General features: G+C 41.0%; 1 protein-coding gene across 15 annotated transcripts in view; it reads left to right on the forward strand.

Moving 5' to 3' along the window:
* Positions 1-19,512, forward strand: part of Rcbtb2 (RCC1 and BTB domain containing protein 2) — a 45,818-nt gene that overhangs the window by 13,338 nt on the left and 12,968 nt on the right. For 14 of the 15 annotated variants that reach the window (XM_017795915.2, XM_029559245.1, XM_008824359.3 and 11 more), the window contains 6 exons: positions 5,600-5,755; positions 5,978-6,128; positions 9,381-9,547; positions 10,109-10,267; positions 10,392-10,499; positions 11,685-11,827. In XM_017795915.2, the coding sequence (XP_017651404.1) occupies positions 5,600-5,755; positions 5,978-6,128; positions 9,381-9,547; positions 10,109-10,267; positions 10,392-10,499; positions 11,685-11,827 (884 nt within the window). The remainder of the gene's footprint in view (positions 1-5,599; positions 5,756-5,977; positions 6,129-9,380; positions 9,548-10,108; positions 10,268-10,391; positions 10,500-11,684; positions 11,828-19,512) is intronic. The other variant, XM_029559246.1, reaches the window with a different exon arrangement.

Raw genomic sequence — 19,512 nt, forward strand, 5'->3', positions numbered from 1 at the left:
AATAGAGGGGCTGGAGAGATAGCTCAACAGTTAAGAGCACTGGCTGCTCTTGATCCAGGTTCGATTCCCAGCACCCAGCAACCTTCTGTAACTCCAGTTCCAGGGGATCTGATGTTCTCTTCTGGCCTCCATGGGCATTGTATGCACATGGTACACTCACATGTAGGCAAAACACTCATACACATAAAAAAAAATTTCTTTTTTAAATGTTAATAGAAAAATTCCCAATTTGTCCTTGAAACAGATTTCATAAAATTAAACAAATGGACCCACAGAATCAGTGAAATTCCCTTATATACAAAGTGTTTTATAGCCCTAGGAAATCCTCAAAAGATGAGGTGTTGGCATCTTTTTAGGCCTTGTTTTGCTAGGCATACCCAACATGCCATTTCAATTCTGTTTATAAAGACTGTATTTTAAACTAAATTGTGACAATTGATGGTTTTCTGTGATCGTATGCAGTGTGATCATCCTTCCTCATGTAGATGCAGAAGTATGTTCATAGCAGGAACAACTCAAAGGACTGATAAGATGCATTGCTAATTTTATGACAGGTGTATTTCCTTTTATGTTTCCTTTGGTATAAACATTAAAATCTCATTATCTTGCATTTCCGAAAAAGATGATAGCTACAGGTAGGGTTGGTAGATGGGATGTGGACTAAGTACAAGAACACTGGCCTGGGTAATTATCACCTCAGGCAATGGCATGTGTTGCCAGGAGAGTACCTGGGCCATACTAGGGCTGAATTTGAGGGACACAGTCTTACTGATGAGTACTAACAGGTTCTTATTTCCTCGAAATGTTCAATTCCCCACATTGTCTTGCTCATGCCTAGCATTTCAGCCAGTCCCTCACCTGACAGTGGAACACAGAGCAGTTGGGGTGGGGACACCTGCACAGATATCTCTTGCATGCAGAATGGTTCACATACAGTCTAGGCTCCTCAAATGCTCAGTGGGGACTCTCGACACTCTTGACAATCTCATGAGTGCCCTGGACAGAATACAGTTTTGTTTTGTTTTGTTTTTCTGTGAACAAAAATACTAAAATTCCAGAGACTACTATTATATATTTTCTCAATAAAACTAAAAAATATATATTTTATAAATAATTAGTTCTTTGTGTAATAGTTCCCCCCCCCCGACTTAAAAAAGTGGATTTGTGATGACTGTTATTTAGCATCTAGCTAATTTTTACATGTCTGGTGTACCTAGGCTATTTGTAGCTATTTTCCTTTAGACTGTGAGCTCTTGGGAGGGAATGGTTAGATCTTACTTTTGTGCCTTTAGCTCAATAATACTATTATATCTGATATTTCCATCAGTAGCATCTCAGTAAATAAATAGACTACAGGTTACATGGAACTCGCAGAAACATTGGAATCTAGTAGTCAAAAAATCATGGGCTGGGTACTATAGATACTTGTTTAAGTTTGCCAAGGGGATAGTTCAGCTCTAATGACTTTCAGACAAGTGTTTAGGAGCTGGTTGGAATTTACATGGTTCTTGGTATAAGCCACTTGATTTTGTTAGCAGGGCAGAATAAAATCCAAAAATATGCCTGAAAGGAAAAGCAACCAAGGTATAGTAATCAGTCGTTGCATCTTGACACCTGCCATGCCAAACAGACATTAGGGGCTCTGTGAGGACAGCGCAGATGTGCACAGACACTAGGCCTCCATTACTGCATCCTGTGGGAACTTTTCACTTGGAAGTCAGGTGATGTGTAGAAAGATCAGCTTCTCTCTGGTCTCCCTGAACGTACTGATCTTGTAGGATTATGAGGTCTTTCTATGTCTCAGTTTCCTCCTATAAAATGAAGATAGTGAAATCTATGTCCTGATTATTGTCAAGACTAGAGATAATATAAAAACTGAAGATAAAACAGAATAACATGTCTGTTAGGCCACCTTCCACACTTTGCTCTTCTTGAAATGTAGAGGGGAAATACATACATAAATTTTTTATATATATATATAAAATTAGGGAGGGGGGGACCTTGTAGAAAATAATATTACTTCATGATATAAAGAGGTAGGTAATTTAAACTAGAAATTTGGACTGAAATCTAGCATAGTACAGTTTTCTGTATCCTAGCCTTGAGTAAATCATTCTTCTAGTAAACAAGATGTCTCTCAGGAAAAAAAAAAATTAAATAGGAAGTCTTTGATTTCTAAGTTAACATAATTATCACTGTATGAAGTCTAGTTTCCTGAAATACTTAAAATAAAAACAGGGACTTGCTTATATACTTTCATATAATTGTAGCTTCCTGTATTTGTGAGATTTAAAAACAATGCCAAATTCCAAATCAAGTTTGTCTTGCAAAGAATACCCACCGGTACTATTTTTTTTTAATGCATTGGTAATTAAAGTCATTGAAGAAACAATAATTAACACTTCAAAACTGAACAGAAGAGCCAGTCATTGCTGCCCCATATTTGAAAATAGATGGTGCCATTCCTGGCACAGGGTCTTAGGATTTTCCAGATTTAGTAAGTGGGAGAACATGGCATCAGAAGAGCGCTGCCACTAACTCACAGGTGCTGTTGTTAGCGGAGGCAAGCTGCTTCAAATATGTACTCATTTCTTAGGACTGTTGTAACGTTCCTGTTCCTACAGATTAGGTGGCTGAACACAGTAGAAACTTATTCTCTCAGTCTGAAATCAAGGTGTCATATTGGAAAGAATCTGAATAAGAAAGAATCTTCTAGATCCTGCCGGTGGCCCCCAGCCATCCATATTATTTCTTGACCAGTGATGCGTTGCATCACTCCATTCTTTGCCTCCATTGTCACTTGATCTTCCTTGTTTATCTCTGTGTGTGCTCTTTTTTTTTTTAAATTTAAAAAGTGCATTGTTTTGTGTGTGTGTGTGTGTGTTTGTGTGTGTGTGTGTGTGTGTGTGTGTGTGTGTGTGTGTCAGAGATCAGAGGACATGAGAGTTGGGTTTCTCCTACTATGTGGTGGGTCCTGGGCCTTGAACTCAGATCATCATGTTTGACAATAAGTGCCTTGACCCAGTGAGCCATTTCAACGGCCCTGTGCTCTCTTCTTGTAAGGATATTAGTCATTGGATTTAGGGCCTACTCTATTTCAGAATTTCTTCATCTTAACTCATTACATCTGCAAACACTTGATTTCCCAATGAGGTTCTACATGGATGTGAATTTTTACTTTGTGTAGGGACTCCATTCAGCCCACTCCAGCCCTTTTCTGAGTCTTTTTCAGGTTTTTCATGTAGTAAATGAGAATTCTTCAGCCACACCATTCAGCAGTTCCATGAACATTATTCAGAAAAAATAGCCACTAAAAACATAGCTGTACAGTTGGTCCTCTGCATCCATTGGCTCCACATACAGTCAGCCACCCACAGATTGAAGATACTTGGGGAAATAAATTTCAGAAAGTTTCCAAAAGCAAAACTTGAATTTGCTGAAGGCCACTGATCCTATGTGAATGAAATGTGTGGGCCACTTTGCTGGGCCTTCCTCCATTAGACCCTCTGTCTCTCTATCTCTCATTGTTTGGGAATGCTTGCCTCAGAGATCTCTTTGGGTGTTACATATCTAGGCCTATGATGCTTGTGGTTTTTTAGTCTTTGTTCCTTAAACAACTTAGCATAACAGCTATTCATACGGCATTACATTTTATTTGGATTGTAAGTGATCTAGAGGTGATTGAAGCATGGGGGATGATGTATAGGGGTCATATACAAATGCTGCACAATTTTACATATGAAGATGTTTATATTCAAGAGTGTCCTAGAACCAATCTATGGATTGGTTAATTTCAAAAACAAGGTGGTGGCCATGCTTATCTTGTAAGTTCATGTTCAGTGGGATTGCTGTTGATACTTCCTTATTATTTGCTCACAGCAGAATTTACTTTGGATTCAAGTTTAGAATTGTTGGCTTTGATAGAAGGAGCTTCAGTGTGAAAACTTGGAAGTAGTGTTTAGTGATATTGCATAGGTGAAACAGAAGTGGGGGCCAGTAGAGCTGACAGCAAGAATAGAGAAACCAGGGTACTGGAATTACACAGCCTGGGTAGGAGGACTAGGAATGGATGTGGAACCATCCATCAGCCTTTTTGGATTTTTTTCACTTAACCCTTACTGTATTCTAAACCTTATTCAAGGGACCCGTGTTGAGGTGATAAAAGAGCCTGACTCTGCAGGAATCTTTAAGGGGCCCCGGAATAACTCAGTGACTCATAAGGCAGTGACATGTTCTTAGGAAGAGCCGCTTTGCTGAATTTTGCCTCAGACACTTTAACCAACTTCTAAGATGAAGGGGATAAAAACTTTCAGGTCTGTAGAAATTAAGTGGCTGGCCTGTCCAGATCTCTATCAGCACTCATTCCTAATAAGGTTTATTTAAAAGCTGATGAGAAAGAGGCCAGAAGAATCTTTTTTAAATTAAATCTGAGTTTGGTCATCATTCTAGACAGTGTCCAGACATGCCATTTGATGGCATATTGGCTATTACAAACATATTTATAATATATTTAAAACATTCAAAAGTTAAGTATATCCAGTGTTCAAATGAGTAATCTTGTAAGACCAGTTCATGATGTACACACACCCCAAGGGAGGACACATGCTCTTAATATTAGCATAAACTCTTAGGGGTTTGATTGTGACCCTCAGAATTCATGTGCTGAAGTTCCAACACCCAGGATTTTAGAGTGCAGTTTATTTGGAAATGGGGTCATTGAAGATATAATTAACTTAGTTAAGGGGTGGTCATTAAGGTTGGTCCTAATCCAGTCTTTCTGGTATGTTTATTAGAAGAAGAATTTTGGACACAGAGATACACATACAAGGCACGTAGTTCAAACAATTAGAAGACAGACTCCCCTCTGCAAGTCAAGAGGTGGACCCTGGGCTGTCCATCCGTGATAGCCCTTGGAAGGAAGCAAGCTAGCTGACACCTTGATGTGGGACTCTTAGTCTCCAGAACTGTTAGACAGTATACTTCTATTGTTTAGGCCACCTAGTGTGGCTGTCCTTGCAAATTAGCACATATGCTTTCTGGATATTTCTTGCTAACATTCCCAGACCTGAGTTGGGGAAGAGGAAACCCAGCAGCTCTTCAAACAGGGCCAGGTGAAGCTTGCCCAGGAGCTGAAACCTTTGGGTCATTTCCCTGGTGTCGCCTTCAGCTTTGTTCTGTTCCAAAGCTTGTTTTGTTACAATCAAGGGAACAGATGCTGAAGTGACCATTCTTCTGCCTCCAGCCTTTACCTGCTTTAATGGACCCACCTTATATTTTTTCCACAGCTACGTTTAAGCCATAGCCAATATTTAAAGCCTTCCTAACATTTAGTTTCCCATGGCCCAGCCTTAGATGATCCAGATGTCTGAGGAAAAGTCATAGGTGATACCTAATTCTATTTGGCACCTGGTTCTGAGGGCTCCACTGAAGGATCTGGGCTGTGGGCAGTTCTGCATCTGTGAGGGACTCTTAGAAACAGAAGCCAAACAGATAATGGGTTGTTCCTCTTTAAACCAGTTTAACTGTCTACAGAAATCAAAGGAACAGAACATTTTTTTTATTGGTTGTCTCAGCACATACATCTTTTTTTCCTTTTCAGCCAGTACAGGCTACCCTGTCATCGTTGAAGATGTTAGATGTGGGAAAGTGGCCAATTTTTTCCCTTTGTTCTGAGGAAGAATTGCAGTTAATTCGTCAGGCTTGTGTCTTTGGCAGTGCTGGCAATGAAGTTTTATACACTACGGTCAATGATGAGGTAATTTTGAAGAAAAATACTCAGTCACCCATGTTTTTAGTAATGGATCTATTAAATTGAAACCCTTGGGGAACTAAGAATAAAGTCTTTAGACAAAAGCATGGAAAGTTAAGTTGTATTTATTCTATAAGTACATTATAGAATTTCTGGGAAAACTGCCTGTGGTAATTTATAGGCTTGTCAGAAATAGACCTCTGTGAACTGACAGTGGTTTTTCCACAGATTTTTGTACTTGGCACAAACTGCAGCGGCTGTCTCGGGGTAGGTGATGTTCAGAGCACCATTGAGCCTCGGAGAGTGGACTTTTTAACTGGCAAAAAGATAGCCAGCCTCAGTTATGGGAGTGGCCCACACATTGTCCTTGCGACAACAGGTAATAGGAATGCAAAAGAGTCTTGGCCATTGCTTTATTTGTTAAGATAAGACCAGGATGACCCTGAAATTGAGAGTAGGCTTTCTGATCGGGCAAGAGTTGCTGGCTCTGTCCAGCTATATGCACTGGACAACATGAAATGTGACTGTACCTGAATATCAGAGTAAGGTAATGTAGCACATGAATCTAGCAGTTACTGACATTTTAGATGTACAAATGACAGTGCAGTAACCCAGTAATCCCCTTCCGTTTCTACATAATACATGTAATTATTGTATTAGATGTCTGCTTACTGTGGAGCTTGAGATGCCTACACTTTGAACTTTGGATGCTTGGTCTTTGAATTGAGAGACTAAATGTTGACTCTACAACCTTTTGAACTCTTAGCATTCTGTGGTTCTTACATTAAATAGTGACTGATGGGTGGAGTTTGCACTAGTAGTACAGAGAATTAAACATTCCATGGCTATTTCATGATCTCGAGAGTAAAGAGACAGTAGAATTAAATTAAGCCTTCAAGTTACAAGTTCCAGGAATTTTTCACTTTCAAGTAATAGCAGGTTAGATTATTCAGACAACCTCTTCGTTAAAAAGAGCTAAAATTGGGGACTGGAAAGATGAATCAGCAACTAAGAGTGCTTGCTGCTCTTGCAGAGGACCAGAGATTGGTTCCCAGAAGGCACATGGCTGCTCACAGTGCTCTGTTACTCTAGTTCCAGGGGATCGGTCATCCTCTTCTGGCCTCCTCGGGTGACCTCATTACATGTGCATGTAAACATATGGAGACACACATACACAGAAATAAAAATAACGTAAATCTTTAAAAATAGCTGTCAGGGTAAAAAGGGATGACTAGACCAAATTGAAGAGAAAGTATAAAAGGCCAAACACATGGATCAGTGTAGAACACTTGCTTAGAACGCATGGGGTTCTAGGGTAAATTTCTAATACTATCAAAAAAAAAAAAAAAAAAAAAAAAGGGAGTCAGGAGCTTAGAGGAGACTTTGAAGCTATTTTGCTTTCAAGGCAACTGCCTGTCCACTGATGCCCAGCTGTGATTAGGATATATTCAGGAGGTAAAGGAGCACAGGCTAAGGTCCTGTGTAGTAAAAGTGTAATAGAGCACTTCCTGTAGGCTTGGACTGCAAATGCTGCATAGGACCAGCCACTTCCTAAGGGCCAAGGAGGGGAATGACTTGCTCAGAGTAAAGCAGGGAGTTAAAAGGGGGAAGTGAAATAAATCATCTCCCTAGAGTTTGCAAGCATAAATAATTTAATTCACATTAGATTGGAAGATCTGAGAAAACCCAGGCCTTTAGCGGTATGGACTTGAAGTGTATTAAGGGACTGATAGACATTAATACAAATCCTTTCTAAAGCAGATCACTTCCATTGGAGGCCTAGAAGAATCACCACAAATGATTTATTTATTTAAGTTTGTGGCGGGGGGAGGGGTGGTGTTGGTTATGAGCATGTGAGTGTAGATGCCAGTGGAAACCAGAGGCATCAAATCCTCCTGGATCTGGAGTTGTTAGTTGCTCACTGTGGGTACTTGGAATTGAATTTGGGTCCTCTGCAAGAGTAGTATGTGTCTTAACCACTGAGCCATCCCTGCCACCCTTAGCTATTCTTTAAAAATTTTTTTTATTCTTTGGAGAATTTCATGCAGTGTATTTTGATCATATTTACCCCCAGCTCCCCCCCTTGACTCTTCCCAGATCCACAGATAGCTTTTCAATGTCAGTTAATACCACTTGGTTCAAGATAAACAGGTGTGTGGGACACAAGCACCATGTATACGTCAGAAGATAAAATTACAAGTTTAGCTTACAGGTCGTAGCTGGCTTTTCCTTGAAATTATAGAATTAGACAGCACTTCATAAAATAGAATGACTATTCCAGTGAGCTTAGTGGAAGAGGTTGGTGGCGTACTCAGAGGACTAGCAAAAGTAGAGGGAGCCTCAGTGTCTACAGATTGAACTAGCCTGTTTGGGAGCTTGGCTTTCAGCTTTCCCCCGCTCTGAGTTTCTCAGAAGGTGGGATAACAATTGAGCTTCTGTGTAGTAACATGGGAAGTCCGCTTAAGTGACTCATTTGGTTAGGCCTAGCACTGGAGCTCACTCCAAACCAGTGACCTATACTTCTAACAAAACCAGTAGACACAACAGACAGTAAGAACTAACTACTGAACATCAGACATTAAAAATACCAAACACCAATTATAATACATTGTTTGAAAAAAATTAAAAAGATTTACAGGTGAAGAAATTAAGAGATCTGCAGGCATCATAGAAGATGACCAATGAACAATAAAATTACCAAAATTTTATTGGACAAGTCCTGGAGCAGTCTGTCTATCACAAAAGAGAGAAACCAATAAGCTGGAGGGTAGATGAAAAGAAATTAATCAGACTAGAACACAGGCAGTATGGAGGAAATGACGATGACAAAGGGGCATACTAAACGATTCCTTTTATTGAGATAAAAATCAGGAAAGACTAAATTCTTGTATGAAAGTTGCATCTATGAAGGGTCTGGGGACAGGCTATAGTTTTTTTACCTGAGTAGCGGTACATGAATGTGTGCTTTGTAAGTATCTGTAAAACTACAGTTTTTAAAAAGTTTTCTGATTCTATTGTATATTGTAGATTACCTTAGTGATCCTTATATAAAGTGAACTAAGAGCCAGAAGAGTTAAGCAATGCCTAGCACTCTCTGGCTCGTACTGTACTGCTTTCTTGGTTACTGCTTAGTAGTTCTTTGTGCTGTTTGTTGAAAACCTGTCTTCTAGCTGTTGTACCTGCATGCTTTTGAGTTTTCTCCTGTTATTTTCTGATAGAAGGCAGGGTATGTTTCCAAATGAATTCTCTTATGGAGTGAATTTGGTGGAATTAAGAAACTGAATAGGGCTGGAGAGATGGCTTAGCAGTTAAGAGCACTGACTACTCTTGTAGAGGACCCAGGTTTGAGTCCCAGCACCTCCACGGCAGCTACGAACTCTCCTTAACTCCAGTTCCAGGGGAATCCGAAGCCGTCTTCTGACTTCCTCGGCATTGCATGACATGGGTGCACTCACATACATGTAGGCAATACACTCATACACATAAAATAAAAAATAATAAAATATATTAAAAAATAAATTGAAGAGTTCTTTGAAGCTGAATTTTAGCCATCATTTGTAGAAGTCATGCAATATAGATTTTCCTATAATGCTTTAAGTGTTTTGCAAGCTTCATTTCTTTTTATTTTCAGAAGGAGAAGTCTTTACCTGGGGTCATAATGCTTATAGCCAACTTGGCAATGGGACCACGAATCATGGTTTAGTTCCCTGCCACATCTCTACTAATTTGTCAAACAAACAAGTCATTGAGGTTGCTTGTGGGTCATACCATTCTTTGGTCCTAACATCTGACGGAGAGGTGAGAATATTCAGCGTAAGGCTCATTGATTGTTTTCAATAATGTCCTATTGATTCTTTTACAGTCACAGAAATACAGTTAAGAAATGCTTTACTCCATAAAGTAGAATGAATGCTAAGATAAGCTGAGCAGAAATTGTTAAAATCACACCACCCCCTCAAATTCATTCCTTGTCATAGTGTTTATATTGGGAAGAAGCTTCCCTATATGGAGCAAGGACTCCTATCACTGTAAATTTTAAAACAGTTTTCTATATTGCTATAACAAAGGTATTATTTACAAAAGGAAAAGTCCTGAAATGTTGAAAAATATGACTGATATTTTTGTATTACATGATAGTTGATAGTAGTTATTCCTCTTTTTATAGACGTCAGTGTTATAAAATAACACATTATACGGTAACATTCATAAAATTTTTCCTGCCTATATTGTGAGACTGCCTGGTGGTGACACTCTTTGAAAGGGCTCTGAGGTGTCATGAGTACATGTCAGTGTCCAGTTGAGACACTTTATAAATAATGTGTTTCATTATTTCATTTATCAGTCTTTTCTTTCAAATAGGTATTTGCCTGGGGTTATAATAACTCTGGACAGGTAGGATCTGGCTCAACAGCTAATCAGCCCATTCCTCGAAGAGTCACTGGCTGTTTACAGAATAAAGCAGTTGTGAATATAGCTTGTGGGCAGATGTGCTCAATGGCGGTTGTGGACACTGGGGAGGTAGGAAGGTTACTTCATCCTTTGTTTAAAAAGTTTTCTTTGCCTTCTTAGTGTCATATGAACGTGACATGTTTTTCACAACAGAACTGAATTGCTGAATGCTATGTTTCTCTTCTTCCTTAAGGTCTACGTCTGGGGTTACAATGGGAATGGGCAACTGGGACTGGGCAGCAGTGGCAACCAGCCAACCCCGTGTAGAGTGGCAGCTCTGCAAGGCATTCGTGTCCAGCGGGTATGTCTGCTGGTGGCTCATGTGTCCACAGCGATGTCTTCAATGGCAGGATACTAAGCGTACTAAGAATTGTTTTCTTACAAGTTCAGCTGCTTTGTTATTTCCACTGAAATAAAGGTTAATAAAGCTCCTTCCTGAATTAAGGTGTAGCTGTTCAGAATTCTTTTTCTAGGGTACTTCTCTATATCGCTTAGAATATAAGTTGTTACTCCCTTTCCCAAAGATTATTTGACAGTGTATATCAGCAGCCTTAAAACTCTTCATACTTTTTGACCTGTAATTTTACTCTTAGTGAGTTGTCCTAAAGAACCAAAGAAAAAAAGCCTCTCATAAGATTAGTTAAGAAGTCATAGTGAAACCTGTTAATATGCATAATTAATATAAGAATTTTTAGGGGGAAAATAAATGCAAAAAAATCATATAAGAAGATAGCAAGAAAAATAATTTTAATAGAAAAATAACAGACATGGCATAATTTACTAGTCTAATGATAAGTAAACAATTGGATAAGTTGTGCTAGGTCAGTATGACACTTTTTTCTTGAGACAGGGTCTCACTGTATAGCTCAGGCTAGCCTTGAACTTGTGAACCCCTTGCTATATAGCCTTTTGGCTGTTGGAATTACAGGTTTGTGCCACCATGTCCAGCTTACAAAGAAATTTTAATAATAGGGGAAGGTGATGTTAAACAGTGAAAGTAATGTTAAATAAAAATAAGCAAGATAGAGCATTACATAAATTATCATTTAAAAAGTATCTGCATATTTCTATATCTGTATATAAATAGTAAAAAACCCTCCTCTCCTCAAGTCCTGATCTTGAGCACATTTTCATATTTTTATTTCCCCTATTTTTCACATTTAACACATTCCACTTTAATAACTAGAAAAAAAGAATAAAAGTGTGTCTCACACTGGCCTTTCACCCTGGTTTCTGTGAGAAGAATGAGTGCTATGTGAAGGCCCAATACAGTGGACTGAGGCAGCTGAAGGACCGCAGGGCCATCTCACTGCAGGTTTGGCCAGTCACTGGGCCTGTACTCACACCATGAGTCTTGGTTAATTTACTGTTTGTGGGCAAGCTGCCTTTCATTTTGGTTCTTAACCTACTTTATAAGAGTGGTAAAACATTTCCTTTTATTTGCATGCCTGAGAAATTTTGTTTTGTTTTGTTTTTGTCTTTCCAGGTTGCCTGTGGCTATGCACACACATTAGTATTAACAGATGAAGGTCAAGTGTATGCTTGGGGTGCAAACTCTTATGGCCAGTTGGGCACTGGCAATAAAAGTAACCAGTCCTATCCTACCCCTGTTGTTGTGGAAAAGGACAGGTAATGTGCATATTTTCAGAATAACCTCAGCAGTCTTTAGTAATTAAGTAGGACTAGAATTCATGGTATAGAATTGTGGGAATTTATTGTTAGCATTAGACTGTTCTTTAACCAGTGTTCATTCCTTTTTAAGAATTGGCCTGTGAATTATTGGGGAGATGATTTGATATTAAATATTGTTTTCATGTATCTGTATATCATTTATACTGCCAGTAGCTACTCTGTGAAACTATAATAACTGAACTTCCAATAGCAGTTCTGTGTACTTCTCTCTCCCAAATTACCGCCCCTCCCTTTCGGTTTTGGGTTTTATCTTAAAGGGGGAAGTTGGTAATGTTTGAGGACTATGTGCAGTGGCTTGAGAAGAGGATGGCTCCTGGAGTGGAGTGTGGAGCCGGTTGAAAGGCAGGATGAGCTCATTGTCCAAACTGCTGTATAAAGAAGAGTAAAGTGTTAGAAAATTAGGACTTAGTTTTATGCACTAGTTTACAAAGTTGAGGTAAGTAATTTCCAAGTGATCTTAGAACTTTTTAAAGCCTTTGGCTTTCCCAGGCAGCCACGTTGCTACCTTTTCACTCTTGATCTTGACACAGTAGTATGGAGAAAAAGCATTACCATATCTTTTCTTTTAAACCAGAGTTGCTATCATAGTAGAAATTTATACTGCTGTTCTTATTTTTAGTTTGCATATTTATTTTTTATATTTGACTTAAATATGTGGACAATTAACATACTTTTATGTGTTTTTTTCACTGGAATACTTAAAAATAAAAGTGAATAACTAAATTGTCATTTTTCAGTCACCTCATTTCTCATTTGCACAGTGTAAATTTGGTTAATTTTATTTAACCTAATTGAATAGATCTGGAAATACTCCCCAATCCTTCTTTAACCACAGATCTTAAGACCCTTCGACTTTTTAATTGGGGATCAGGAGATAGTGGAGGCAGAAACTGGGGTAGGTGAGAGCCTGCAGCCCTGTCATTTGCTCAGCCTTGTAAAGTATCTAGAGAGATCCATGAGAAGAGAAGGGACAGTATTAAGGCTTTGAGTAATCACAAAAAACGACACAGCCGACACAGCCTGCCAGCCTAGTCAGTAGAGACAGTATCCATCCTGAACAACTGAGTGTGAATAGTCAGAAAGAGACAGCATGAGCAGGAAAGTGACTGACGTGGTCGGCCCTTGCTAGCTCACCTACTTCTGGAGGTAGTCTGCTGTCATTACCCACCAGTGACTGGCTCATGTTGTCCTGCTGGTTTCTGATCTCGAATGAGTTCCAAGTCTTCTGACTGGTTCACTTGAGGGCAGATTGTGAAGCACTTAGGTGGGAGATAACAGGAAGCAGAGAAGCAGGGAAGGAAGTGATGTGAGCACAAGTTGCTTGCCAGGGCCTTGAGAGTTATCGCTGCCTGTCCACTGTTTTAAACTGTAAATACTTTGGGATTTTTAAGTGTGAAGAAGATAGAGCTAGCTGTGCATACACACTTGCACTTCCTGTTGTCCACATAAACATTGTTTTGGCTATACAACTCATGGATGGATATTCTGACTGTTCCCAATTCCTCATTTCCCCAGCGTTGAACTTCAGGTGGTAGTTTCTGAGCTGGCATAGTGCCTGTCCAGCCTCAGTCGCAGGCATGTGGCAAGAGAGAAATTATAATCTGTTAGGACTTGTTCCACACCTCCCCGCCCTATCCAGTGACTGAGCCTTGCATGTAGGTCATGACTTCTCTCTCAGGAACTTTCCTTCTGACTCTTCTAGGGCCCCTTCCAGGGAAGCCTAATTAGGAGTAGGATTGAGCTTTGGGTGGGATGGGAGTGTGTCTTCAATTCTTAAATGCCTGTTCACCATAATGAAAAGAAAAATCTGTCTACATTGGATTCTGTCCTAGTTTGTTTCTCCATTGCTGTGACAAAATACTCTGACCAATACCAACTTGGGGAGGAAAGGGTTTATTTGGCTTACATCTCATGGGTCACAGTTCATCAGGGAGTCCAAGGTAGGAACTCAGGGCAGGAACCTGGAGGCAGGAGCTGGAGCACAGGCCATGGAGGAATGCTGTTTACTGGCTTGCTCACCTGGCCCATGCTCAACCTTCTTTCTTATACAACGCAGGCCCACCTGTCCAGGGGTGGCACCACCCACAGTGGGCTGGGCCCTCCCACATCACTCAACAATCAAGAAAATTCCCCCATAGACCTGGCCACAGGCTGGTCCAATGGAGGCAATTCCCCAATTGAGGCGCCCTCAACTCAGGTTTGTCAAGTTAACACTGAAGCTATCCGGCACAGATTCTATGCTCAAACAACCAAAGGACAACCTTAAAAAAAAGTTTGGCATTTGTACTTTTGTTCTTAAAGCTCATTCCATAAAGGCATAGTTTAATTAAATTGATAACAGATTAGCCTTGTCTTGAATTTTTTAAAATTCTGTGACCTCTTGAGCTCATCAGTAGTATGCTAAGCAAAAAAAAAAAAAACAGCATTGGGAACCCATGTTCTCTGTCTTTATATTGGTGCAGTTTCTTCTCTTGCACAAATTACCTCCCCCTTTGCCTGCTGTTTTCTGTTTTTATGTTCTTCTCACACTCTGCTTTTCCACTTCCAGTACTTCACAGCCATTAAGTTATGTAGTGTGAATTATCCTGCTAAGGTGACACAAATCCTGTGTACTAAGAACATGTGGTCCTTTTCCCCCCATTAAGTTTGGCTGCAAAATAAAGTGGGAAATGCACTAGGGGTCCAAACAGTAAAGGTTAGCTCGGTTTATAGTTGTTCTCTACTGCATGCCAGTCTCAAAAGTCAGAGGTTCAAATTTTGTTTCTTGATATGAAATCAGTTTTAAAACTTGACCCCAGGCTCTGGCAAGACCCTGCACAGTTCTGAAGGCTCACTCCAAGCTCTTTCCACTTGTTTTTGTAGCACTATTGTGGCTAGCCTAGGCCATGCCCGACCTCTGACTTTGCCTGTGGAGCCAATTGTGCTGAATAAACATCACAAGACCAGGCCTGGAGCAGTTGGCAGTGGCTTTCTACCTTCGGGAGCTGAACCCCAGCTGAGTTAGCTGATGCAGTGCCACGGGCTTCACTCCTTCATGGGGCTGAAGGCACTTCAGAAGGGCTGTAAGGGCTAAACTGCTCTGTTTTCCAGTGCTGGGTAGATTTATGCAGGGCACTGTGGTGTGCCACTCAGTGGCTTTCATAGCACGTTAACAGGGAGACTCCCTTTTTTGTAGGTTGTTGTAGAAATGCTTAAATAAGAAGAGAGCAAGAACAGCTCAGTATTGCTTATAGAAAGGTTTGTCTGTTCCAACCTCCCCTCTGGCAGTGATGTTACTACTAGTAGTTAATCTTCTATGCTTAGTTATCTGTGTGTTGAGTCCACCACCACTACTAGACAAATTGCTGCTCCATCCTTTAGTACCACTAGGCTTACACTGCAGCGCCATCCCTGACTCCTATCTTTCCTCTGTGTTGATATTTAGACTACCCTGATTATATTTTAGTGATGGGGCTTGGCTGTGCTAGTGCCCTGCCATGGGCCCTCTCCAGCCTCCCAGGCTGTTCTTTCCCTTTCAGTCTGTCTTGCACATTGTCACCAGATTTATCCGTCTCAGAGCACTGTCTTCTTACCTCCTAGTTCAGAGCTGTTTCCCATTCACCTGTCACAATAGCTCAAGACTGAACTCACGGGCCTTTGTTGTAAGAAACACCATGGTTCCTAGTGAATACCATGACACACAGGACCCCAGGAGCCCCTATAGACACCTCCCTCTAGTAGTTCTATGACTGCCCTCTACTTACAGCTTGGCTATACTTCCTCTCTGCCTTACAGGCTCTTCGTCTCTATCTGACAAATCCAAAGCCTCCAGGACCCAATAGGCTTCCAGGTCTATTCTCTTACCAGGGCACTGGCCAACTGCCACAGTCTGATCTGCAATTTCCCCTTCAGCTAGATCACAAGCCTTCAGGGCCTGGGGTTTTGCTGTTGCTGTAGCAGTGCTGTAGCATTCTTAGGCATGAGCTGTTTTTAATGCCCACTTCCAGTGAGTGGTTTGTTTCCTGTCCTCTGCAGCACGTTCTTAGGAAACAAATGGCTACTTTGTGGCCTCTCTATGCTGTAGGTGTAGACTTTGCTCTCTCCCTCATGTTTTTTCTTTAAAGAGATAATAAAACTGATTATAAGACTATAAGTGATTTGTCCTCTGCAGACTACTGTTGCCTTAGAGCTAGTGCTGTGCCCAATCCAGGCTGCACCAGATGACTGGCATTGAGACCCTTGTGTTTTCTGTGAGGTGGGAGGCCTGTGAGTAAAACAGATAGGAACAGTGGATGCACTTTTCTCTCAGTAGATGGATTTCATTGACTCCCTTCTCCTGTTTTCTTTGTTGAAAAATATATACTTATTAGGAAGCCAGATAAGTGGACCATTTTCCCAGTGTAGAGGCTGTTCTGTAGAGAACTGGCTATGGGAGCCAGTTGATTGACACAATCAAACAAGTGTTAGAAAGGAATAGAGAAGGTCTGCCAGTCTGAGTTCAAAGTATATAGTCTGTACCTAAGAGGGGCATTCTTAAAGTGCGGAGAGTGATAGTGTTAAGTAAAAACTACCAGAGGCCATAGTGTCCTGAGGTACTGTACTGGGCCCCAACAGACTGGATTAAACATCAAAGTGGAGTCACGCTAAATTTCTAGTCACTAAACTGAAACTTAGCTATTTATTTGACCTAAGGAGTAAGAATTAGAACATTTATAGCCTATATAAGCCCATGGCAATTGCGTGACAGTGAACTTCCCTCTCCTTAATCCGTACAGAGAAAAAGTCATGCAATACCCCCCAGGGGTGCTTCCCCAGGGGTTTTGTCTCCCTGTGCTTGCTTTACAAAGAGAACTGAGATCACCCATCTACCTTTTCATTTTCATTTCTGCTTGTTTCCTTCCTTCTGTTTATAAAATCAGCCTCCTTTGGCTCAGCCTGTTGGAACACTCACTCTGTTTTGTGGGATGAAATACTGCTTAACTATAGAACTGAAAAGAAAGCCATCTGAGATTGTTAAACTAGGGCCTGGAGAGACGACCCAGCAGTTAAGAGCACTGGCTGTTCTTGCAGAATACCGGGGTTCAGTTCCCAGCACCCACATGGCAGTGAACAGCCATCCGTAACTCCAGTTCCAGGGGTGTACAATGCCCTCTTCTGACCTTTGCAGGTATTGCACAACACAGGTGCACTTACATACATGCAGGCAATACACTCATACACATACAATAAAAATAATGAATAAAATATTTTAAAAACTGATTTCTGTGAGCATTGCATGACACTGGTGCATTTACAAACATGCAGGCAATACACTCATACACCTAAAATGATAAAATATTTTTTAAAAGATTGTTAAAGTGTTCTGATTTTGTCTTTTGACACTAATGTAGTCTTGAGGCACCCCTTAACTGTGTTACCATTCTTATACCAGATATTGTGTTTAACATAGAAAATTTTATCCTTTAATTTTCACACAATAAAACTGAGGCCTCAGAGCCTGGAATTCCCACAGCCTGTGGGCCTCTCGGGCCAGAATCCAACTTAGGCCTGAGTGACTCTAAAGCCTGGGCCCTCCATGGTAGCCCTTCATGCCTCTCCCTCTTGTATTCATGGATTGTCAAGAGCTGAGTGCCATTTTCTATTAAATTAGTGGAATTGCTTGGGCAGTTCATGAAAACTGTCTCAGGCTTGTGAGGTGTGCCAGCACCACAGTCTCCAGGGAAAAAGATGAGCATTTTCCCTTTGATTGAGAAACATCTGATAAGAAGGCTGGACAGGATCTCCCCACCATCCAGTGCTAGCCCTAGTGGGATTCTGCTTGACTCTCAGTTCAGTCTTTCCCTACTAATCGTATTTAGTGAGATTCTGTGATGTATGCTTAGAGAGCAGAAGAAAAATAAGTTAGGGATGTGGTCTGCCAGGAACTTGTAATCTAGCTGAATTTAGGTGAGCCTTACACAGCTGAACAGATATCAGGACCAGGCAGAGGTGGTATGCATAGGAAGTGCTGTGAGAGCTCATGGCCTTGGACCTTACTTGGTGGATAAGAGTTTATAAGGCAGAGGAAAGAGGGACCATTCCTGAACAAACACTGGAACTGGAACCATGAATGGGGACATCAAGGTCAGGGAGCATATTTGCCAGACATGTGGATTACAGGGACTCAAGAGAAGGCTGCTTGCTCAAAGGTGGAAGCCAGGTTCTGTATGACCAAAATGCCCTGTCTGGATTTTACCCAAACACTGTGGCTCCGAAAGTCCTGGTGGGAATATGCTATTTTAGGAGGATTGTTAATCTGCCATCTTGGTGCAGTTTGGTGCTGAGGAGAGAGGAAGTCAAAGGCCAAGAGGCCTAGGAGGCTGTTGGTGCCCAGGTAAGGCATTATAAGGAGAATCCATGTTCCTAATAATTGGCTCTTCAGAAGAAAGTGAGAAGGAAAAAGTCAGTGGTGACTGAAGTGCTGAGCCCAGTGCTCTGTGTTGTTGGACCACAGCTGCAGCAGAATTCAAAGGGGGCCTCTCTTGGGGTAAAAAGAAAGGTACACTAGTTACTTTTCTGTTGCTGTGATAAAGCACAATGACCAAGGCTACTTAAAAGAGGAAGATTTTATTTGGCTTTAGGTTCTAGAGGGATAGGAATCTATCATGGTGAGGAGGCATGGCGGCAAAGGTGGCTGGAACAGGAAACTGAGAGCTCACATCTTCAGGTAGGCACAGGAAGTGAGGGGGGGGGGAGACAGACAGACTGCAAGTAGGATGGATAGACTACAAGTAGGATGAGGCTATGAACTTGTTAAAGCCTTCCAGCAAGGCCACACTTGTTCCATGACTATCCCCAAACCACCACCAACTGACCTAATGTTCCGATACTTGGAGCTTATGGGAGACACTCATTCAAGCCACCATAAAAGTGTTCCCTACTTTCTTTGAGTTTGAATGGTGGTTTATTCATATAGAAAAGTAAGTGCTTTCAGATTAACAGAACAATATTTTCCATTAATTAATGTGCTAAGAACTACATCCCCTGTTGCCATGAACTTACCCACTAGGATCTGTCACAGGGTGAACTCAGAAAACTGCTTTCTTGAGCTAATTGATGCAGTCCAGTGAGTGGAACTCCTGATTTTGGCTGGGGTGTCATTCAGTAATAGGGCATCTGCTTAACATGCAGAGGCCCTGCGTTAGCATCAAAACTAAAACAAAAGCAAAACAAAAAAGCTACTGAGTTGATGGTGTATAGGAGAAGTTAGGGTTGTTCTCAGCATGCTTCCTTTAAGACTTAATATAGCTGAAGTTGGGGCTGGAGAGATGGCTCAGCGGTTAAGAACACTGGTCTTGCAGAAGCTCCGGGTTCAAATCCCAGCACCCACATGGCAGCTAACAACTGTCTGTAACTCCAGTCCCAGGAGATCCGATGGCCTCTTCTGTCCTCTGTGGGCATCGAGCTAAAAATAATAAATAAAATAAAATAAAAATAGCTGAAGTTGTTTTGGTTTTGGTGAGAGGGATTAAACCCAGGGCAGCTTCATGCTAAGCTAGTGCTTTACACATGGAGCAACATCCCCAGCCTGAGGGTGTGAAGTTTTAATTAAAGCTTTTATTCATTGACCCAGGTCAAGATGGCCCTGTGTCTTTATTATCTAC

Source organism: Nannospalax galili, unplaced genomic scaffold (assembly GCF_000622305.1).
Source record: "Nannospalax galili isolate Female #2095 unplaced genomic scaffold, S.galili_v1.0 scaffold388, whole genome shotgun sequence".
In the NCBI taxonomy this organism is placed as follows: domain Eukaryota; kingdom Metazoa; phylum Chordata; class Mammalia; order Rodentia; family Spalacidae; genus Nannospalax; species Nannospalax galili.